The sequence below is a fragment of the Streptopelia decaocto genome (genome assembly GCF_964273445.1).
Source record: "Streptopelia decaocto genome assembly, chromosome: 7".
Lineage (NCBI taxonomy): Eukaryota > Metazoa > Chordata > Aves > Columbiformes > Columbidae > Streptopelia > Streptopelia decaocto.
In genome coordinates this window covers 22,246,225-22,270,647 of record NC_138661.1, presented here as the reverse complement: position 1 = coordinate 22,270,647, position 24,423 = coordinate 22,246,225, and the positions used below count along the sequence as shown (strand labels likewise).

The following is a 24,423-nucleotide window of genomic DNA, read 5'->3' as shown; positions in this document are numbered from 1 at the left end:
ATTAGGGAGTTCCTCAAAGACCAAAAGGATTTTAACTTAGATTAAGCTCTAGTAGATTGTAAATTAAACACTACAATTACTAACTAGAGAGAACCAAGAATTAAACAGGCTAGATAAAACAGAATCAGTTTATACAACTATCTGTGTCCTTGCTTCCAACCAAATCAGTCAGTTTCTAAGTGGCAGATAGCAAAACATTATTTTACTTCTACCTCAAAAATTTTTCATAAAGATCACTCTCAAAATATAAACATAGGTCTTATATACTAAGGACTTTTTAAAGAGTAGACCTGTACTTTCAAGGGAGGTATTTCTAAACATTGCTATTCAATGAAAGAAAGCCTTGTTGCTTTCATCAAGAAAAAGAAAATCTGCTCTTAAAGAGCAATAGGTTTCTAAATTAGGAATAAGGTATAGCTGGGGAAAAAGCATTGGTTATATCACCAGTGGCCTCCGAGGTCAAGCAACATACAAATAAACATTTGTTTATAAATGTGACCCAGTCTGAAAAATGTCAAACCAAAATAACTTGTGGTGGAAACCACCTACTAGTGGAAACTACTTGAATTTAAAATGGTTGTAGTACAGTTCAGTGTTAGCATGTGTATAACACAGAAAATGAATTAAATTGTTACTATCACATGGGCAACTGTTAGGACTTCTTGGCCCATAGACATTATGGTCTGGCCTTATAAGACCACATCTAATCCACAAGCTGAAGAAAAGAAAAATTTGTAGAATATTTTGGTTTCCATACTCCAATATGATTCAGGAAAAAGCAGAAAAAAGACAATAAGACACCTTGCTTCATCCTTTGTTTCTACCAGCTTTGTCCTCTTTCCTTTCTCCAGTTTAGTGACAGTAAAACTCTTTAGTTTTTATTTGTCATTTTTGTCCCAGCAGAGTTTTGGTCTGAAAATACATAGTATTATTTAAGACTGCAGAGTGGGAGTAAAAAGGTATTTAAGAAATGACAGATAGTGAAATGTTCTTTGGACAGGAGTTGAAAAGAATCTTTAGGTTAGGTCACATAAGTTATTTTACTTGTGTTAGAGGCAGTTCTTGAAGTGGAATGCCTCTGTCCTGAATAACGTATTGTCTGATGTCTAGCTAGGGAGCTTAGCTTACAGCTCTGCTCTAAGCTCTGCTTAGCTAGAGAGCAGGATCTCAGCTCTAAAATCACTTGGGTTGGCCCAGTTGACAATGCAGCATTATCTACTTTTCTAATTCTCTGGCTTATGAGGCAAAAGACCTGTCTGTGCTGTTAAGCATCATAACCACCCAGGCTGGCACACCTCACCTTGAATACAGAACCCACCTATGTCACCAGATCACTTCCTGGATGCTGGAACACGCTGGATTCTTAATCATCCCACATGTATCTTCTGGCCTTAGATATAACTAAACAAGTTATCCTACACTTTTTTTTTTTTTTTTTTTTTAATTAAGGCATAATAAAAATAATAATAAAACCATGCTGGAGAAGCTCTATTTAGCAGTTGTTCAATTGTGATGTTTTCTCTTCCTTCTCAGTGAAATTGCAGACAATCCTTTCATGACCTCAGTGCCTGCGAATGCTTTCCATGGGATCTGTAATGAATCTTTAACTCTGTAAGTTCTTCCAGTTCAAGTCATGAGGCAATTACCTCTTTCAAGCATATGGTAGAATGTTAAAAAAAATCTCTGTCCTGCTCTTTAGCAGTTTGTAACAGAGAAACACCATAGACAGGTAATATCCATAATCCAGTTTGCAAAAATCCTTTACTTTGACAGTGATTTGAATCAGGCCTGCTGCTTTCCTTTAAACTGGCTTGACCAAAGTCGTTTTGCTTTTGTATGACCCTAATGCCAGTGAATGGCTTTATAGGACAACATCAAAGGGGAAGGCTTGCAGAGTTTTTCTGTAAAATTAAAGCATGGTTAGAACTGTCTAACATTTTGCAACCTAAGTGGCACATACAGTGAAACTTAATGTGTGGCAAATGTCAGAAGAGGCAAATTGTTAAATAAAGTTCAGTAATTCAAATCATACTCAATGTGAGCCACAAGAAATGGCTGAGGGGAATGAAAGTTACTGTAAGGAGTTATGACCTGAACTAGGTGAAAGAGCACTAGAATGCAAGAGAATGGATTCTAAAGAATTTCTTTAAAAAAAAAATAATCCTTTAGCTCTAAGGGAGCAAAAGAATAAATTCTGAAAATTCAGGCAGGCCTGATATAGTAAAATCACACCTATTTTGATAGGCATTAGTTCATTCCTTTAGCCTTCCTTAATCAGTCCTAGCAGAACATTGTTTCCTCGATTTTAGTTCGAAGGTGCCAAAGCTATAGTGAAGTGTTTTAGTTTACTTCTGTCTTGCTATGAAAAGAAGTAAAAGATGGCATACCTGCCACATGGTATTCTTGATTCAGCTACACTCAAGAATGCTGCTGGCTCTTTGTTTGACCTTGTACTATAACGGATGCTTCTTCAAGAGACTAAAATAAAGCATCCATAAACGTGCTGTCACCAAGAAAAAATATATGTAAATGTAAGGTATTCAGGTGTCGAAGCAACCCAAAATACGCAATTTTTTTTTCTTGCAGCAAACTCTACAACAATGGTTTTACCAGCATCCAAGGCCATGCTTTTAATGGGACAAATCTGGATGCTATGTAAGTACCAGATCATTCTCTTATTTCATAAAAATATTATATAATAAATACACTCATTGGAGGCTCTCAAATACATATCTTATTCTAATTATTTTTAAGAAGCAAAGAGAGGATATGTATTTCAGCCAGCAATAAAATCATGGGCACTTATATTTTTCAGTGTGCTTTCATTTGGTATGTATATTTATAGCTCAGAAATAAAATCATGGCAGCTAATTCCAGGGTGGATTTTGTTATGGTTTGAAGTTACATTAAAATTTATTTTGATAAGTAACATTTCTAAGACAATTTGGAAGATAATGGTCCTGGTTTACTTACAAGACATTTTATTTTAGTAAGTGTAACACTGATAATGGTAGCAGCTCTTTCACAGAAATCTCCTGTCTACAAAAGAGAGAGTGGTGTAAGGTGCTGGGAGCAATTCAGAGGAACCAGTCATTTGCACGAGAAATAAGAGATAGATATCTCAAGAGCATGAAGCAACCATTTCAGCTTTCGTTCACCTTGTCATTGTAGTTTATGGAAAACTAAGTGAGTGAATATCCTTTTCACAGCATACCCTAAATAATCTGCCTCAATCACTACCACAGGAGAAATCGAAATTCCAGAGGCTCCATTCACTTTGGCAAAGCTTACTCTGGTCTTACAGAGGCTTGACTGAAGAATCTCTCTGGCAATCTCATGAGTAAAGAGGCATTAATCATAGACACATGAGGATAGATATTATTATATTCAGTACTTTATTTTAAATTGGGCTTGAATTCTGTAAGAATTCTGTAAGAGCACCCTTCATGTGGCCTTAATCTTTCCCGGTTGACCTCTTTTCCTTAACAGCTAGCTAGACTAGTTCGATTTTAAAGAGGTTTGAGTTAAACTAAAGACCTGGGAAAGGTCTTGTTTTACTCACATTAGTTCAGTTGCTTTAAACTTCTGTATGAGAAAGCAAGTTTTTAATGATACTTAGTGTTTGAACTAGTGCCCAAAAGAAGGGCAAGATGTAAAATATGGTAAAATGAACCCAGTATCTTGACTGAATCCCTCTAAGCTGTATACGCAATACTTGAAAGCTTTCTAAGCCTTAGCCAATATATGAACTATGTTTCCTCTTCCATTGCTTACATTTTGATGAAACACAGGTTGGAGATGATTTTGTACAACTTTTTGTTTCTCTGATAGTGTTCAAGTGCTATGGCTTCTGACCTCTTTGGAATTTCCCTTATTAAAGAATCAAGTGAAAATGTATTTTAAGATGATCTGAAGTCCTGAACACCTGCTTTATTGGACTGGGTAGAGTAGAGAAGTAGAAAACACATACTAGGTTCAGCAGATACTGCTTGCTTACTCTCAGGAAAAGTTTATAATTAGTATTCTTTAAGGGTATTTCAGTATTTTTTAAATCCTTGAGTTTGGAGAGGCTTACAGAGAGATATGGATAGACTTGAGAGCTGGGAAACCACCAACCTTATGAAATTTTACAAGAGCAAGTGCTGGATTCTTCGCCTGGGACAGAGTAATCCTGGTTTTACATACAAACTGGGGGACAAGAGACTGGAGAGCTGCCCTGCAGAAAGAGAGAGGGGTTGGCTTGATGGTAAACTGAATATGAGTCAAATGTGTGCCCTGGCAGCCAAAAGAGACAAATATGCCCTGAGGTGCATCCAGCACAGCATTGCCAGCTGGTCAAGGGAGGTGATTGTCCCACGCTGCACTACACTCGTGCGGCCCCACCTCAAGTACTATGTGCAGTTTTGGGTGCCTCAGTATAAGAAGGATGCCAAACTATTAGAGTGTGTCCAGAGGAGGGTGACCAAGATGGTGAAAGGCCTTGAGAGCAAGACTTTTGAGGAGTGGCTGGGGTGACTTGGTTTGTTCAGCTTGGAGAAGAGAAGGCTGAGTGGGGATCTCATGGCAGTCTACGAATTCCTCAAGGGGGACAGTGGAGGGGGAGGTGCTGATCTCCTCTTTCTGGTGACCAGCAATAGGACATGAGAAAACAGAATGAAGCTACATCAGGGGAAGTTCAGACTGGACATTGTAGAATCAAAGAATAATTTGGGTTGGAAGGGACCTTCAAAGGTCATCTAGTCCAACCCTCCTGCAATGAGCAGGGGCATCTTCAACTAGATCAGGTTGCTCAGAGCCCCGTCCAGCCTGACCTTGAATGTTTCCAAGGATGGGTGTCATGTCCTGCCCAGAGGTATGGGGGGAAGAGGTGACTCAGATTCATTGATCCCCTTGATTGGAAAAGAGTATACGTGATACTTAAGGTCCGCAAACAAAAAAACTTTCATTTTGCAGCGGCAGAAGGATTTACATCACTTAAGCCTAACCGATGAACAGTTGAACTGCAAAGGGATTTACATAAAAGAGTTTAGTGGCACATGTGGGGCTGTAAGCCTTTATGTCCCTATATTACTCATAAAAAAGGGGAAACGAAGAAGAAGGAAGGGAGGGAGGGAGGCAGGCAGGCAGGAAGGCCCCACCCTTACGGCTCCTGTGGCTGGATGTTGCAGAACTGGTTTGGCCACAATGTTTGAGACATTGCCCTTTCAGTATCTTACAATGGGGAGCCCACGACCTCTCTGGGGAACCTGCTCCAGTGTTTCACCACCCCCAATGTAAAAAATTTCTTCCTCACATCTAGCCTGAATCTCCCCTCCTCTTCTTTACTTTAAAACCATTACCCTTGTCTTATTGCAACAGGCTCTGCTAAAAAGTCTATCCCCGTCTTTTTTATAGATCCCCTCTAAGTACTGAAAGGTCGCAAAACATCAGGAAAAGGTTATTTGCTGAGAAGGTGGTCTGTCACTGGAACAGGGTCCCCAGCGAAGTAGTCACGGCACCAAGCCTGGAAGAGTTGAAGGAGTATCTGGACAATGCTCTTAGTCATATGGTTCAGTTTTAGGTAGCCCTGCAAGGATCAGGGAGTTGGACTCTGTGATCCTCACAGGTCCCTTCCAACCTGAGATATTCTGTGTTACCACGATTTTAAGTGAATCTTTCCAGAGACTGGCTATAATGCATTATTAAAGCAAATTAAACAAACTAACAAACACCAAACAAAACAAACAAACAAACAGATACACAAAACAAAAAAGAAAACACAAAAGCACACACAAACTAAAAGTAGTGCTACTTCCAGGACTTTATCTACCAGCAGTAAAAAAGGTTTATTATAACAAACAGTTTTCTCCTAGTTAAATCATATGACATTTACTTGGAGCAAAGCACTACTCCAGATTTACAAGTCAAACTGGGGAGCTGAACATCAGCGGTAAAGCCTTTATCTGTTTGATAAACTACCTGGAAATTTCAAAATTAATTTTCTGAGGTGGTTTGGTTACCATATACTAAGATAAAGCATAATTTTGTTAAGTGCAGTCTTGGAGATTTGTTGTTTCTAGCAGCAGCATTAAGTTAATGCAAAAGCCAAATATTTAATTTTCTGTATTCTGACATTTCTAATTTGAACTCCTGTTTAGCTACCACTGTACAGGGAAGAAACTACCTGTTTCCTCTGGGTTTGATCTAAGGTCCTTGGGACTTGATGAAACTAGGAGCAAAAAGAAATTAAGAGAAAAAGGGTGAGGGAAAGAAATTTTAATGGGTTTTGAATGTTTTTTAGCAGACTTCTGCAAAGTGGTACTCCTGCACCAGTGTTTATTTCTGTAAATAAATTGGTAAGGAAATATTTTTTAACACATATTTCCAGTGAATGGCAGAATATATTTGTGATGAGCTTTTACAGAACTGTCTAAATGACTGAGATGGAAAGTGTGCAGCCTCAAAGTCTAATTACAAAAATAAACTCTGAAAGAATATCTTTACTTCTGTATACATTCTTAGGGATCATTTGTAACACTTGACTTAGCTCAGAGTCAAGATAAACAATGGTGTAGAAAAAACATATAATGAACCTTTTAATACTGTTCATCTACCAGTGCATCCCTTTTGCCTGTTCTCCCTTTTTTAACCTCCATTTCGTAACCCAACAGGATGCACGGATACGTTAACAAGTTGCATGTCCAGAACCCATTTAATACTCTAGTGGTGATACTTAAGCTCTGCTGTGTTATTTTAATATCAGAAGCTGAAAGCAGATACTATCAAATAATGCATAATTCCATAAGCCAGTGAGGTATCCCAACTAGAAACTTCAGTAACTTTACTTGGTTTTATCTAAGTGATCCTTTGGAAGAAAATTTTGCAAAACCTCCCTTCTTGCCTAATCTGGCTGTTCATTCTTATTCCATCACTCCCTGGGCTGATAAAATTGGGTGTGGGGCTGCAGTAAAATATTGTCAGTTAAATAATCTATCTTATTAACAACAACAAAAAACAAGACAAAACCAAACCAAACAACAACAAAAAACCCCAACAATAACAACAACAAAGAAAGGTGAAAACCACACACACGAAGAAAGGCGTGTCCATCTACAATATAGGGGATGGCATGACTGACCTTGGACTATGGAAGAAGGGAAATAGAAATATTTTACACTGAAAAAAGAAAGGTAAGTGGAACTACATGTTAGTTGAAGTAGCTGGTCAACATTTTTCATTAATATCCTTTACCCCAAGGACAAAATACACTTTTGATAACAGTATCTTCAGATCTTTCCACAGTTTTCTGTTTTTCATATCAGTTGAAAATTCTTAATATTTTGAATATTCAGGATTTTGGTTTTCTTTTGCCAGCTCATGCTTTTCACTCCAAAATGGAGTCCCTAAAGAGCTCCCCCGAATGCCCTCAATAATTTTTCATCCTTTTGTTCATTTTTAAGCAAGTTTTCTCATCCTAATGTATTTCTCCTTTTTGGAGACTAGCTGTAATGTATTCTTCAGCTTTTTCAACCTTACAGAGTTGCTGAATATCAGCAACCAGTGGTCGCACTTATGAAACAGACTTTTGATTGTAACATTTTGAAACAGCACAAGCGTGCCACTTGAGCTGAAATCAGAAACTGCTTTTTCTCATGCGGACTCTCTAACCTGTTGCTTTATGAAGCATGCATTGATAATGTCTGAATACTCAGTATGTCTCTCATGCCCTGACACAACATTGCCCTGTGTTACATAGCAGCTGAAATATCCTGTTACCATTTCATGGCCTCAGAAGATCCTGCTCAGCATACTGCAGTTGTGTTGTTTTCTGGTGGGACTGAGACTTAATGCAATATTTTACTCACTTACCTCTGGAACTTGAATCTATTAGTCAATGACATAGTCAGCTTACTGCTCTGATTTTATTAAAGGAAAAACAAAATGAAAGAAAAAAAAAAAAAGCCTTCTTTAACTTATAGCACTATGAAACCATCACCACATCCTTCTCCAGATTCAGTATTTACTACTCCAGATTTCCTGCATACTTTGCACTGCAGTATTCGTGTCTATCTGATTGTCTTCCACCAGCTTCCCAAAATGACTATTATTCTAGTGTCCCCCTGGGGATGGATAGATAGATAGATAGATAGATAGATAGATAGATAGATAGATAGATAGATAGATATTGCACTTCGCCCATGTGATTTCTAAGACTTCCAACATTTGTTTAGACATGTGGGTAACACTGTTGATCTTCTTTTCTGCAGTGTATTTAAATGACATCCTATACCATTTATTTATCAGTAGCAACAGGTTTAAGGGCATTTTCAGAAGGAGCTGTACTGGCTATACATAAACTTTCTCTGTCAAATTAATATTTACCAAAGTCTTACTCTATACATTTAAGGAGGTACATTTCAAAATAAAAGAGCTTAAACAACTGAAATCAATTAGCATCAGGAAATTGTATATTCTGATGAGCCTGACTCATCTGTGTGAAAACTGGCAGCTAACACTGCAGCTCTCCTTGGTAACACGTGGTTATGATCTTCCCCAAAGTCTCTAGATGGTCATTTCTATTTGTAAATTTGGAGATTTTTGTCATGCATGTAAACTGTTGCATTTCAGCTTTATCACTCACTATAGTGCTCAAATATCAGGGGGAAATATTTCAAAATGAGACAAGCAATTACCTGTTTACTAAAGCAGACAGGTTTTATTAGGTCAGGCAAGTTTTTGTATCCTTCAAGACTACAACCTAGATGTTGAAATTTTGGATTAATTCTTAGCTTTTGCTCTGGTTTTAATTTTTGTATTAGATTTGCAGACAGATTCACAAGGAAATTTGCAAGCTGAAGTAAAAGCACACAACAAAAGTCACTAGGTTGTCATATACAGAATATGAAAGCCAGTTCTCAGAAAACACAAATGCCAGGTGGTACTAGAATGCCACATATTTCTAAAGAGTGAAAGCTTATTTCAGACAATAGCTGAGCAGATGAATGAAGCTATTTTCCTCTGTAAGAAACAAGGCTTTAGGCATGAGTGATGTCCAATGAATGACATGCCAGAAGTGCTACTCTGGCTTGGCTCCCTGAGATGTTGTATTGTGCAGCCCAACCATATAGTCCATCTACTTATCTTTTCTCACCATGGTGATCAATATAAGCTTATGTTCAGTGAATGTTATGGGAAATTTGCCACTGACTTCAACCAGGAGAGGATTCATATCTTTACTTGATGTTTTTCCACAACAAGAAACAATTGTTCTGACTTCATTATTTTTGCAGTTAAACCCCAATTCCACTATCTGAATTTGAAAGACTCTTCCTGCACAATGATAAAATAGTGGCTTTCTGCATTTTTCTGAGTCAATTCAATTATCTCTACAGCCACCATCTCAAATGGTGTTTTTGTTACAGAACTTACAATAATGAAAGGTTTGACCTCTGTATCTTTGTCACTGACTGGCACAATGGGCACAGCTCACAGCAATTTCATGAACACCCTCTGAAATCTTTTGTGACAACCTTTCTATTGTATTTTTTGCCTTCCTAGCTACGTCAGAAGCTAGCTTTAAAGTGTTTGTAACAGTTATAGTACCAAACATCCCTCTCTGTTTGAGATATTACTGCCTGCATCAGTAGAATCAGTTTCTTTCTCCTTTCATTTTATTTAATTTCTTTAATATATCTGGTCTGGGCATGTTATCTTTCCTGTTCCAACTGCACTCTGAAATTTTATGAAATTCCTCGTTTTAAGATAATTATGTTTAAATTCTGAGCAACGTCACCTGGCTTCACTTGGGCGATATTGTTGGTTTTCTCATATTTCTCTCTTTTGCTGCTGATTTCTTCATTGGGAATTTTCTCTGCTTTTATCTATCCTGTGAAACGTGACCTTCATAAGGCAGTCTGTCTGCATTTCTTGCAAAGTTTCTGTCCTTTAATTGGACCGAGGGCCACATCATCTTCTCCTGAGCAATGCTTTACGGTCATCATCTCCAGTCATCTAATTTTTCTGCATTCTTGCATTACAAGGCCTCTCCCAGCCCTGTGCCCTTTTTGGTGAAATATCAAGCAACACTTATAGTTGTTGGGCCAGGGTCACCGGCTGTTGTCATACTTACGTCACTATGAGTTCCTCTTTGGGCTTCTGCTGGACTTGAGCTACCTATTATATTGCTGTCTGTGGACCCCGTTGTTGCTCATAGACTGCAGCCTCATGCTTTAATATGTGGTTACTACTGGGGCCATTAGAAGTTGTCTTTTCCGCTATACAGAAAATGGATAAAATTTATAAATGAGATAGTCGCAAGTGCTACGAGTCTTTTCTGCCTAGGCACCATAGTCCTTCAGGGCCTTCACAGCATTGACCATTTTGTCATCATTTCATCAAGGGGAACATACATTCCCCTTCACAACTTTCCTTGGCAATTTTCTGTCTTCTCCTACTTACCAGCTTTCATTGCATTTCTGCTCCAAAGCACAGTCCAGCAGCTGTACCATCCCCTTTGCTGCCTTGGTTTAAACTTCTCTCAGAGGTCCTTTCACATCACAGTGCAGAAACAAAACACTTGGGCTGTTTTTTCTCCTTGCTTATTTAGTAACCCTCAACCAAGAAAGCTAGATGTTCCTCCAGCCTCCTCCACAGACTACTATATTTGAGAAATTATTCTTAATCCCATCACAAGATTTCAATTTCCATCTAAATTAAGTTAAAAAGCATGACCATATTTGATGTCTGCAAGCTGTTTCATGGTGACAGAAGTTGATTGAACTAAGTAAAAACACCGCCTAGGGTTTAATTGCTGGCTTAAGGAAAGAATTATCACAGCAGTATCCACGTGTACATGTATATATATATACACTCACATATATATGTACATATGTATATATTGCAACCTAATCTTCAGTCTCTTTTCACTGCTCAGCTATTTCAGCATATTCCTGTCTGTGTGTTTAGGAGATCTAGCTGCTTCTACCTGCAGTTCTCCTCCCTCCTGGCCAACCAGGAGGAACCATCTCAGCAAGGAAATCAACCTGCCTGTTGCATTTTGTGAAGTATAATACTTTTTAGCTGGACAGTAGTTCCCAAATAACATTTTTAATCTAACTCTGTGTCAAATCTGCCGAATTAATACACACAAGCTGGCACAGTATGCATAAAAATAACACTCATTTTTCCATTTAATCACGTTCTGTGTATATCTGCACTTCACAGAATGTCATAAAATGTGCTCAGTGCCTTACGTTCCCTGTGACTCTGGCAGAAAAGCAGGATGGCTGTGCTGCAGCTGCTCCTGCAGCTTGTTTTAATTTATGCTTTCTCTTTGTTTCTCAAATGACAGTTTCAGACCATGGTAAAGAGGAACCCAGTCAGTTTTAAATCTAAAACCACAAAACTGAATGTAGCATTGATTGTTCTACTTGGGTTATGTTATTTTTTTTTAGTGTTTCATAGCCTTGCATTGCCTGTCATTGATCATGCATCTTTAATTCAACTCTGTAAATTCCCTCCTTCCTCAATCCGCACTTTCCTATAGGTCAATTTCCCAAGTGATGGGAATTAATGTTGGTCCTTTATTACATCAGTCATGTAATGACATGAGAAATTTGCAGCATTCTATAGTTCAGGAAAGTGTTGGCTACTCAGGAAATTGTTAGCAATTTTCCCAAGACTTTGGACTTTTTTTAATGTAAGCTTTTCTATTATTTTTTTCCTTCAGATTTATCCTCCTTCTCACTCCCTTTCTTGCTCTTCTTATAACAAAGCTTTGTTCTTAGTTGTTGACCTGTATATGAGAGCCTCCACTTGGCTGTGGAAATCTTACAGCATTTAAAACTTTTATTATAGAATCATGTTTGTTTGTAATGTGTTCCTGTAAGTATCATGTAACTCCCCACACCTCATTCTGATGAGAGAAAAACAATCTGTTTCACTTCATTCTCACATGTATTTACGTGAAGATACAGTATGTATGCCTGTGTCTTTATGTGTATGACACAGAGAGAAAAATAATTTGGAGCAAGATAATTTATTTTGCTAATTTATTTATTATTTGTTGAGGAATTTAATTTATTTTCAAGATGGCTAACCTGTATTTTGTTCCTTGGTTATACGGAAAATGAAGTAACAGATTATACTTCAATATGTTGTTGGGATAGGATGGCCATTATACATATTGCTTTTATAAATCTGTTTAGGCAAGTAAACAAAAGATCATCTTCTTTAACCTATGGATAACTATTTCCAAATCGCTGTGTGTTGTGTGTTTCTGCAGCTATCTGCACAAGAACAAATACCTGGAAGTTATCAATGACGATGCATTTCTGGGAGTCTACAGTGGACCAACTCTATTGTAAGTAGGAGAAAATGATGTAGCAAAAGCTTTTAAAATAATACTATTTTACATTGCACTTCCTTTGCAACCATTATTAGCAGCAGAGCAGCAGGGACAGGAATGGCATAGTTACGAAAAGAATTTCAACAACAAAAGCTGTGCTTTAGGGAACTGATCAAAGAAATTATTGCATCTTACGTTAGAAAGCATCTTACTGTTCCTATGAATTTATTTTCTGAAAGATTATGTACTACAATCTGTATTATGACTGTACAATTGTATTACAATTGTAATACAAACTAAGGACTCTAGTAAGACCCATGTAAAAGAAATTGAAACAGAGGAAAGAATAATTTTAGACAATAAAGTTACTTCTAGTGCTGTCTTTTCATCTTTCTCATGTAATTTGGCTTCCAGTCTGATTTTATGGTCTTCCCAAGAACTCTTCGCTAAAATTGGGAATCACAATACAGGATGGAACAAAATAACTTTAAGAAGTTTTAGAACTTGAAGAATCATATTCCCTGACTCAAATCATCTAACAAGTGACATAGTGCATAGGACTAATGACAGGGAGAACTGAAGTGCTGAAAGTGGGATTCCCTCCTCTACTGCAAAACCAGATGGTGCTGGCAGTGCTCAGTCCATTTAAGAATCATAAGAATCAGTTTTACTTTCCGCTTCTCTCGAAAACAGCATATTTATATCAGAATAATGGTGTATTGTTCACAAAAGGAATTCTAGTAGGTAGCTAAATAACAAAAAGGTGCAGAAGACATTCTTTTTCTCACAAAATCTTCCCAGTTCCAACATAGCAACCTACAGTTGAAGTTGTACTGGTCCTAACCCCCCTGCAACGAGCAGGGGCATCTTCAACTAGATCAGGTTGCTCAGAGCCCCGTCCAGCCTGGCCTTGAATGTTTCCAGGAATGGGGCATCTACCACCTCTCTGGACATTTCTATTTGAGACAGATCCTTCTGACAAATCTATCAGATGCTCATTCTCTGTGTTTCTTTAGGTGACGCTGCTATAACTTAATACTAGCAAGACACTTTTCCATGCAATGTAAACATTGCTATGTTACCAATATTATTAGATATTAATGAGGCTGATGTAAGTGCGGTCAGTTCCCATTTTTCTGAGCAGCCCAAAATCCAGACTGATCATACAATGATACAGAACAAGGAAAATTTAGGAAAATATGTCTTCTGTATGAATGCAGATACAGATACTATAGTCTAGCAAACTCCAACTGCTTGGATTCACATTGCTCTGAAGATTAGTAATTATTATTTAAAATCTTTTCAATCCTATGCTTTCTAGTTTGAAGACAGCTGCTATGCTGCTTGCAGTAGATTGTGAATCTGAATAGATGATTGTCAAGACTGGATTTGTAAGGTAAAAAATACCTGTCAATCCCAAAATTTCCTCTGGCCAGTTGACACACACTTTGTTGCTGACAAAGTGTGGGCCTAGGTAGGGTAAGAAAGAAGTTATCTTCTGCTGGGAGACAAATTATCATCAGACTCCCAGGAGGCTCTTCCATTTGCAATAGCAGTGGTACAGAGAGGTCACAAGACCTCTCGGTGGCAGACTCCAAACCATCAGGTTAAGGACTTTCCAAACTGAGAATTTTTGAAACTTCCAAACTTCTGAGCCATTGTGTTCAATATGGCCCATGGACGGGACCAACCATCTGTTGTTAGCCCCGCAACATGATTAAACCTGAGTCAAGGCAGATGTGCCTGCATCTTCTCCCCAGGCACCCGAGTTTAAAACGAGCAGAGTTTTTGAAACTAAATACTGCAATATCTAACTGCTTAAATACACACCCATAAACAGATACTTGAGAGACTTCAAAGGATTTGGTAAGATAGAACTGAAATGATGTCGTCTTATAACTAATTTGTCCAAGCCCTTTCTTCTCACTGAACAGATTTTTCTTCCAAACTTTTCAACATCACTTGGTAACACTTTGAGTTGCGACAGAGTTTGCACTTTCCCCTCTGCTCCCTGGGAAATGGTTCCCACCACCTGAGCCCTGGGCTGTCTGCTCCCTTCTGCTCGCAGCTCTGGGGAGCTGCAGCTCCCTCCTCCGCACACCCCGGCCCCCACAGACGCTCCTCTCTGTGGCTGCTTCCAAGGCACAAGCCCTTGTGCCCCAGGATGTTTCTCCTGACCCAGTCATTTCTGATGGGAACCTGACACAACTCTGAATAGAACCAGAACAAAGAAGGATATTGTCCTTCTTGTTGCCTCATTATTTGGCCTGCACAGTGAACCATGTCACTGACATTCACAATTTAATGATGCAATTTTGTGAAAAGATTATACCTTTTCTCATTTTTAAGTCTCTTGCTTCACATTCTTAGGTGCTCCAAAATTTGTTGCAGAGTGAACAATCATTCCCCATCACCTTCTTTACACAATGCATGGCATCTCTAGTCTCCTACTGCTTCCAGTCCTAGTTTTTCCCCAAAAGAAAAGTCCTGTCTGCCCCTTACTACTTAATTTATAAACAATTTGATACGTTTAATCATTATTGCTGTAGCCTTCTGTGCTCTTATTGTAAACTGCATATAGCATTTATAGCACTGCATATCGTATTTAAGATGCAGTCATATTAGATTTACAAAGCAAAGTTTTTCTGGGCTATTTTCTATTTCCTTCCTAAAAATTCTTAGCATTCTATTGTCTTTTAACATTACTGCATAGCACTGACCTGATGTTTGCAGAGAGGACTCCAAGATCTTTCCACAGTGCTAGGTAAATTAAGCCCTATTGTCACCCATGTAGTTAAAATTGCTTTTTCCTAAATGCACTTTACATTCTTCAATATTGAATTATGTCAATTATTTTACTGCTCAGACATTTAATACTGTACGATCCTTCTGCTTCTTTACACAATCAGCTTTAGCTTTCACTGCCTTGTATTATTTTGTGTGAGAAACAAGCTTTGTTGCAGCTGCTCTAATTTCAGAATAGTTCTATAAAATGAGGAAACTATTACAAAAAGAAAAAAGAGCAGGCCACTAAGTCAATTAAGGGCTGGCTCATCTGTCATACAATGATAGGCTGGGAGAGCTGGAGTCGGCCAGTCTGGAGAAGAGTCAAGGGAATGTTATCAATGTGTATAAATACTTGAAAGGGCAGTTGGAGCAGTAGGGTGGTCAGAGAACTAGGAAGATGGAGCCAGGGTCTCTTCAGTGGTGTCCAATGACATGACAAGAGGCAACAGGCACCAACTGAAATACAGGTAGGTCCATTTCAACATAAGAAAAAACTTCTTTACTGTGAGGGTGGTCAAATGGTGGAACATGTTGTCTAGAGAGGCTGTGGAGTCTCCAGATCCTGGAGATATTAAGAAGTTGACAGGACAAATCTCTGCTCAGCCTCTCTATCTAGGTGATCCTGCTTTGAGCAGGGAGGTCAAACTGGATGATCTAGAAGTTCAACTATTCTGTGGCTTTTTAAAAGATAAAAAGGTAGCAGGTAGTATTCAGACTCTCCTAAGAGCCAATTCAGGGGCCCAGCAGAAGCATATACTAGCTATTGAAAGGACTCCAGAAGAAAAAAAATAAGTTTATGTGGCTGAAATCAACTAGTTGTGACATATTCAAATACGTATGATAGCAAAGAAGCTATTAGAAGTAAAATAGCCCTCCTACAGAAGAGGGAAGCAATTTCTAACTCAATTTAAAAACAAATACAAGCAAATCAAAAGAAAAAAATAAAGCAGATCAAACCGAAGTGTTTTAGAAGCAATTTGTTTAAAGCATAAAATTAGTAATAATTTTCTTTTAGGTGCAAGAAACCAGCCAGTGGGTGAGACTTCTGGAGGGATAAGAACAGCACTCTTGGGAGACAATGCATACAAAAAAGCTGAATTATTTATTATTAGCATGTTCGTGATGAAAGTGCTCAAACAATGTTCCTACGCTAGAAGCTTTTTTACAGGTTTACTTCTTTACAAAGTATAACTCTGAGAAAACATCGTGACTTCAAGCATCAGTAGAAGAGAGTTGGGGACAAGGCAAAAAATTAGCAGAGATCACTAGCAGGACCAGATGACGTTCCCTAGAGTTCTAAAGAAAATTCACCTCCCCCATGAACTGTGCAATGTATTCTGTTTCCCTGAAAATAAGACGGGGTCTTTTGCGTTTTCTGCTCCAAAAGATGCTTACTTTTTTACATGTATAGCTACCTTTTTTAATGAACTGTAATTAGGGCTTATTTTTTGAGTAGGGCTTATCTTTCAAGCATCCTCAAGAATCCTGAAAAATTGTACTAGTGGAGTAGGTCTTATTTTTGGGGAAACAGAGTATCTGCTGAGGTGGCTTCAGTACCACAGAAATAGAAAGCAGCAAACATACTGCTAAATTTTCTGAGGGTTTCAGGCTGCACTGAGAGAGGACATTTTAACTTCAGTTTATGAACAACAATGTTCTAGTAATGACAATGCTTTCTATTGAAGCATCCCAATAGGTTAAAGCGAGTCTAAAAAGGACTATAGGAAAACAGCTTTTCCAATGGAAGATGTGATATATCTTTAAAGAATTTTTAAAACTTTGGTTTTGCATATGCGTTTGTCTATGTTTGGCTTTTAAAGCGTAATTTTAAAAGCCTTGATATTTCTTCATCATCTGTATTCTGCCCTGTGAGACAGTAAAGACGAGCTTTAAAACAGAGAAACTCACAAGAGAAATTCATATCCTATTTGTATTTGAATGGTATCAGAACCTAGCAAGCTGATATGAAATTCCCACCTCCTCTGGATTTGATTTTTGCTGTAGAATTCTTTGAAACTCCTACATTACTGCAAGAATCTGAAAAAAAATCTGATTCAGTCCCTGGATATTCTGACATTTGACTCTTTCTTCCTTTGCCTAGGGATGTCTCCAGAACAGCTGTTGCTAACCTTCCAGCCAAAGGACTGGAAAGCCTTAAAGAACTAATGGCCAAAAATACATGGACTTTAAAGAAATTACCAGCTGTAAAGGTATTTCTTCAGCTAATGCGAGCTGATCTATCATATCCAAGTCACTGCTGTGCTTTCAAGAGCTGGAAAAAAAACAGTGGGTGAGTTTCACTAACTTTAATTCAATTTTAAAGCATGTAACTGAAGACAAGGTTTTTATTTTTAATATAAAATTACATGTATTGGTACTTTTGTGACCATTTTTCTAGGTATAGAGGACATTATTTATAACAGAAATTACAATTTCAAACTGACAGAGGAAAGAATTTTTGATATCACAATTTGTAGGAGCTTTCGCAACAGCTCTTCCCCTTTTGTTGAGCCCAGATTAAAGGGAAACTAAAGGCTAATGTGCTATAACACAGAATGTGTTGTAGAAAGGCCTGGAAAAAAGGTTTTGGGGAGGTTGTAGTTTCGTGTCTCGTGTTTTCTAACTGAAAAGCTCAGAATAAATGATCCCGTAATAACCTTATAGACAGATAATTTCAAATTCCATTTTGGCAGGATTTCCAGCCTCCCCTCAGAATGGGTGTGGATAGTTTTTGGAAAGAAAAACATACATTTATTGATGTCCTGATGCAATACAGCGAGAAATCTGCTTGGGGGAATGAGGGAGAGGGGATGACTTACTGTGATTAGCAGCAGAATTTTACTGCAGAATCCAAATCCATTGTAAATTTCTCCTAAAGTTTAATAAGGTTTAGAGAATTCTTATCCAGGTCAGCCCCTGATTTAGGAATGGAGCCCTGGTCTTCAGTATTTTAGGATTTGTGGTTGGAATGCATAGTATATTAAAAATGCACTATGGTAAGTATATGAATTATTCAATAATAAACCAGAAAACAGTAACATTCACAATTACAATGGACTGGGAAAGTGAAGACAGAAATAAAACAGAGGACTGGAAAGATTTAAAACATGGACATGAAGAACGTGCAGAAAGAACCCAGCACAATCTCATGACTGAAAGAATCAAGTATTTCCATGTCCATTAGTAGAGATGAAAATTTCTCAGACTGAATTGTATCTGATCTCAAATTGCAAGCAATCTGGAAATGAGAAATGCTAAAGGTTATGTGACAGTGGATCACAGTGACCAAACAATTGGTGCCAAATAGCTTTTTTTGTTTTCACAGTAAAAAATATGGACAGTTTTCAACTACAAATACAGGTGCATTATGCCATGAGGTACAGGATTCCCAGCCACTTCTCTGCTAGTTAGTTGTAAAACACCTACAGAAAATACACAGAACAGGAATTAAAATGATGGAAATACTGGGAGAAATTGATTTGTGAGCAGAAATGAAAAGTAATACTCTGTGTAATATCTAAGAAGTTATAAACAGTAGATTAAAAGTCTTGTTACCTACTAATACTGTAGATCCTAAGAAGGAAGAGTAATTATGGACGCTGAACAAGTGAAATTACTACTGGGGATAGCTGATAGCAACAGATAAAGGAAAAATATAGTTAAAAAACAACAACAACAACAAACCAACCAACCAACAACAAACCAGAAACACTCAAGCTTATTGTTCACTACATATTCTGTTAACAGAAATATATCTGATCATGTCCTTAAAGTTATGTTTTCACTCACAGTGATTTGCTTTTGAAGTGTGTTCCCTTTGTTATCTCACTGTACTCCAGCCAGACTATAAATGCCAGCAGTGATTTCCCCTCTATTCTTTCAGAATCCTGGAGTACCTGATATGTAACCAGAGCAGCAGTCACAGCTTTCGTAAGAGAAGATCAGTCAAAGCTCTGAGAGATCCATTTTACAAAGATTTTGCAGAAGAATACACAGACCACACCGATAGCGAGTATAACGAAAACACCAAGTTCACAAATTTTCATGACAATTCCCATTATTTTTTTTTGGAAGACCATGGAGAAGGAAATCTTGGGTTTGGCCAAGAGCTCAAGAACCCTCAAATGGAAGACGTCCAGACCTTTGACAGTCATTATGACTATCCTGTCTGCGAAGGCAATGAACATGTAATATGCACTCCAGAGCCTGATGAGTTTAATCCCTGTGAGGATATAATGGGATACCAATTTCTGAGGATTGTGGTGTGGTTTGTGAACCTGCTGGCCATCTTAGGCAACATTTTTGTCCTTTTCATCCTTCTCACCAGCCATTATAAACTGACTGTACCACGCTTTCTGATGTGTAACTTGGCCTTTGCCGATTTTTGCATGGGATTATATCTGCTCCTGATCGCTTCAGTGGATCTCTACACCAGGTCAGAGTACTATAACCACGCTATAGACTGGCAGACTGGGCCTGGTTGCAACACAGCTGGCTTTTTCACAGTCTTTGCTAGTGAACTTTCTGTATATACCCTGACTGTGATCACCCTGGAGCGCTGGTACGCCATCACCTTTGCTATGCGCCCGGATCGGAAGATTCGCCTCCGACATGCCCTGGTGATCATGCTGGGCGGGTGGCTCTCCTGCTTTCTTCTTGCCCTTTTGCCTCTGGTTGGCATCAGCAGCTACAGCAAAGTCAGCATCTGCTTGCCTATGGACACTGAAACACCGGTGGCAGAAGCCTATGTTGTCTTCATTTTAATATGTAACATTATTGCTTTTGTCATCATTTGTGCCTGCTATGTAAAAATCTATGTAACTGTGCGAAACCCTCAGTACAAGTCAGGGGACAAAGACACCAAAATCGCCAAGCGAATGGCTGTGCTGATTTTCACTGACTTTCTGTGCATGGCTCCCATATCTTTCCATGCTTTGTCTGCCATTATGAACAAACCACTGATAACTGTCTCCAATTCCAAGATTTTGCTGGTTCTCTTCTACCCACTCAATTCTTGTGCCAACCCCTTTCTTTATGCTATTTTCACCAAAGCTTTCCGAAGAGATGTGTTTATCCTGCTAAGCAAGTTTGGTATATGTGAACATCAGGCTCAAGTCTACAGAGGTCAGACAATCTCAGCCAAAAACAACAGCGGCTCTTACGGGCAGAGAATCAGCCGAGGGATAGGTCAGATTCTTACAAGCATTCAAGACCCAGTCAATGATTACCTTCCTGCTGTGGCAAGGCAGAACCAAATTCTCTTGGAAGAATGCAAGCAAACTGAGCTATGACACTACAAAGTACCACAGCCACAGTCTGGTCAAGAGGTTGTTGTGCATACAGCGAACCGAGTGAGAAGATAGCATATTCTCCATATCCTCTTCCCCTAGCCTATCCTGTGTGATGTCTCAAAGTACCTTCAGAGTGGTCTACTTTTAGACAAGTCACTCATTTGAACCTCTTGTGTCACACTCTTAATAGTGCAGGTCAAAAGACACTGTTCTGGTGATAATACTGGAAGTAGATGTGAACGCTCTATCTAAATAGGAAATGTAACAGATATCAAATCAGCAAATATGACATATACCCTCATCTAAAAAATTTAAGGCAGCAGGAGAGCAAGTATAAAACTTAGGGGTACTTGTATGACTAAAAAAAGGACACAAAGTTTTATAATTAAAATGAGATTTAAAAGGGAAAAAAAGGTTCAAGTTTTCAAATGCCAACTGCCAATGTGTCAAGAGGTTCAATTAGTTTTCTAATAGCAAATTTCTAAAACTTCCACCAGGGCCTAAAATGGAACAGATTCCTTCCGCCTCTGCCACACTGACATAAAACGAAGCTAGTCTTCTGTTTGCAGTTCTCAGTTTAGTTGTATGAGGTAAGAAAAGAAGCCTCTTCATATTGCCTTTATAGTGGTGAAACGCAGATGTCATTGATTTTGAGCGTGTTCATAACAGGTAATAAACATTAGTGCATTTGTCTTTCTGTGCTGCAGAAATTCCCTTATTATCACTCTCTCACTTTTTGATAAACCTACTGGTTTAAGTTGGATTTGTTTTGAAGACTAACCTACCCAGTCAAGTTAATGACGTTTTGTATTTTTTGGTGGCTGAAACTTAAGATGGTGCTAAATTTTCTCGCAATTATCCATTCCCTATCTGTCTCCAGTACTGTTTAATCTGAGCATGTTTATTGGAACACCCTGTAACTGCTGCTTTCTCATCACGAGTGCTATCCCCACTTACCCCTCTCTCACAGGGCTAGAGTGACTTTCCTTCTAGCATGTGCTATGCTGAGCTGCCTCAAATCTACACTTGGACAAAGGGAGTGGATCATACCTTCAGGTTACTTTGTGCCCTTCAGTCACTGCATTGAAGGCTAATTGCTGGCTCCTCCAAGACGTTTTAGGAACATCTCTCCATGTTGCAGTGAGATCTGTTACCCGGGCACCAGTACTGGGTCCAGTCTTGTGTAACATGTTCATTAATGACCTGGATGAAGACACCAAGTGCACCCTCAGCAAGTTTGCTAATGATAACAAACTGGAAGGAAGGGCTGACGCACCAGAAGGCTGTGCTGCCATTCAGCGAGAACTGGACAGGCTGGAGGACTGGGCAGAGAAGATGAAATTCAACAAGGGCGAGTGTACAGTCCTGTACCTGGGGAGGAATAACCTCATGCACCAGTACAGGTTAGGGGTGGACCTGCTGGAAAGCAGCACTGCAGAGAAGGACTTGGGATTTCTGGTCAACAATTGGTTGACCATGAGCCAACAATGTGCCCTTGTGGCCAAGATCAATGGTATCCTGGGGTGCATTAAGAGTGTGACCAGCAGGTCAAGGGAGGTTCTCCTCCCCCTCTACTCTGCCCTGGCGAGGCTGCATCTGGAGTACTGTGTTCAGTTCTGGGCTCCCCAGTTTGAGAAGGACGAGGAATTACTGGAGGGAGTCCAGCAGTGGGTTACGAAGATGATCGTGGTCCTAAAGCATCTTTCTTATAAGGAAAGACTGAGAGAGCTGGGTCTGTTCAGCTTGGAGAAGAGAAAGCTGGGAGGCAATCTCATCAATGTTTGTAAGTATCTCAAGGGTGGGTGTCAAGAGGATGGGACCAGACTCCTTTCAGTGGTGCCCAGCAATAGGATGAGGGGCAACAGGCACAGACTGAAGCATAGGAGGTTCCATCTGAATATGAGGAAAAACTACTGTGAGGGCGACAGAACACTAGAAGAGGCTGCCCAGAGAGGTTGTGGAATCTCCTTCTCTGGAGACATTCAAAACTTACCTGGACACATTCCCATGTGATCTGCTCTAGGTGAACCTGCTTTAGCAGGTGGGTTGGCATAAATGTCTCCAGAGGTCCCTTCCAACCCAAACCATTCTGTGCATTACAGATTAATTTATCTGCTTATTTTGGGGAGGGCCATGCTTCCCTTTTGGGTTGATTCTCAGCAAATTCTGAAAGCAAAACTGCTGAAAACAATGCAAATAATAGTTTATGACCTCCTCTTCTGTGATGTGGACTCACCCAGTGTTGATCAGCTTCTGAAGTGTGCAGATCAGCAACATTTCCTGCTCTTGAAACAGCTGCTTTTGGAACGCCCTGGCCACAACCGAGACTCGCACACAAAATGTGTCATGTTGAGATGCAACCCCTGGGCTCTGTCACCACTCTGATACTGGGATAATCATTAAAGGGAGAAAGAATTTCCTGAGACCCTTTATTTAGTATCACAGCAGCAGCTAAGACAATCAAGTTCTAATGGACAAACTGTACATTTATGCTACAAGACTTCATAGATACTAGTGCATCCGTGGAAAAGAAAATCCAAGCGTGAATCCTATTCTTTTTTCAGAAAGACAGGAAAGACTACATCAACATTTATTTTAAAAGTAGCACGGATCACTTATTTTAAACCTCTTTTTACCTTAAAGCAAACTAGAATATTCGTTGCATGGAAACTAGTAGGACATTGGAAAGATGCAGTAGGTTGGACTGATTGCAGTATGCTTTTGAATTAATACAGCTGTTTGCTGTTACTAATGGATCATGGATATATTTACACATTAGTGAACTTTGTCTCCCATCATCACATATATTTTTGTCTATTAAAATAATTCTGTGATATTGCCTTTTTGAACAAAGTTTGATATTTCTGGTTTATGTCTTGCATATTCCTTCTTGTGTTTAACTTGGTAAAAAGTATTTTAAAAGCTATTGGAAAGATCCAGACAATAGACTTTAAATAATTTATTTGCTAGACTTTTTCTTGTAAATGTTTGTATCCTATAGATACTCTCTTCCATTTCTGCTCTGGTAGTCCCTTCAGCTATTTTAGGTGTTATTAGGTGTATTATTTCTGGAATTCAGTACGTTTGCTCTAGGATACTCGAGAAATAATGCAGAGCATTAGAATAAAATGTTTTGTTTGAAACTGTAAGAGGCTCAGCAAGTTTTTTCTGAAGGTTTTAAAAATCTGTTTCCTATAAAAGAAGTTAATACTGTTTCTTTACCCTCAACTTCATTGTTCTCCTTGGCTGGCCTACAGCCAAGAAGACTGACCACGTGACACACTGTTTGACAGGGGGTTTGTGTTTGTCCCCACCACTAGCTGGGAAAGGGATGTCCTAAATGGCCATCTCAGGCAGTACAGCAGGGATGGAAAGGAGCAGTAGGAACACTGCTGAGCTCTGGGGTTCCAACACCATCATTCATACATCCGAGATCATCAGAAGAACCACCCAACAGCCACAAGGTCCCCTTCAAAAGACTAAATCTGGAATCTCATCTTTTCCATTCTCCTTTCTAAACCTAACGTGTATGTGACAGCCACAGTGACTAAGGATTGGATACTTCATAAGAAAACACTTACATAGTAAGAAATCTGTGTGGTGGAGAAATGCTACTGCAGGAATTCTCAGAATAACTAAATGAACCTCCCCAAGTGCAACGTTACAGAAGATCCCTCCCTCCCACTAGGTCTTCCCTCACAGCAAGTATCTCTTGCCCCTTATTTGACAAAATTTATGCTGCTAAATTTTATGTTCAGTAATTCTCATCAGTGAGAAAAGAAAAAAAAAAAAAAGTAGTGATTATTTTTGCTATATAGATCCTTGCATTACCTGGACAAAAACACAAGTGACAATTCCCACTGCTGAAAACTGTAAAAGTGCTCAAATATCAGTTAACTCTTTACATACCCTCCCTGTCCCAAAAAAACCCAGCTGACTCAGTATCTGTGCACATTGCCACCGCCTGTAATTGTACCTCCCTCCTACACAAAGCTTTAGGGTGCAAGGGAAGCTTTTTCT

The 24,423-nt window shown here is 38.9% G+C and overlaps 1 protein-coding gene across 3 annotated transcripts in view; it reads left to right on the top strand.

Moving 5' to 3' along the window:
- The window catches only part of TSHR (thyroid stimulating hormone receptor), a gene marked incomplete at both ends in the record, with an annotated part of 61,632 nt that extends 41,229 nt beyond the window's left edge, over window positions 1–20,403 (top strand). For all 3 annotated transcript variants that reach the window (XM_082058582.1, XM_082058581.1, XM_082058580.1), the window contains 5 exons: window positions 1,538–1,611; window positions 2,587–2,655; window positions 12,263–12,340; window positions 17,214–17,402; window positions 18,996–20,403. In XM_082058582.1, the coding sequence (XP_081914708.1) occupies window positions 1,538–1,611; window positions 2,587–2,655; window positions 12,263–12,340; window positions 17,214–17,402; window positions 18,996–20,403 (1,818 nt within the window). The remainder of the gene's footprint in view (window positions 1–1,537; window positions 1,612–2,586; window positions 2,656–12,262; window positions 12,341–17,213; window positions 17,403–18,995) is intronic.
- Window positions 20,404–24,423: the final 4,020 nt, after the last annotated feature.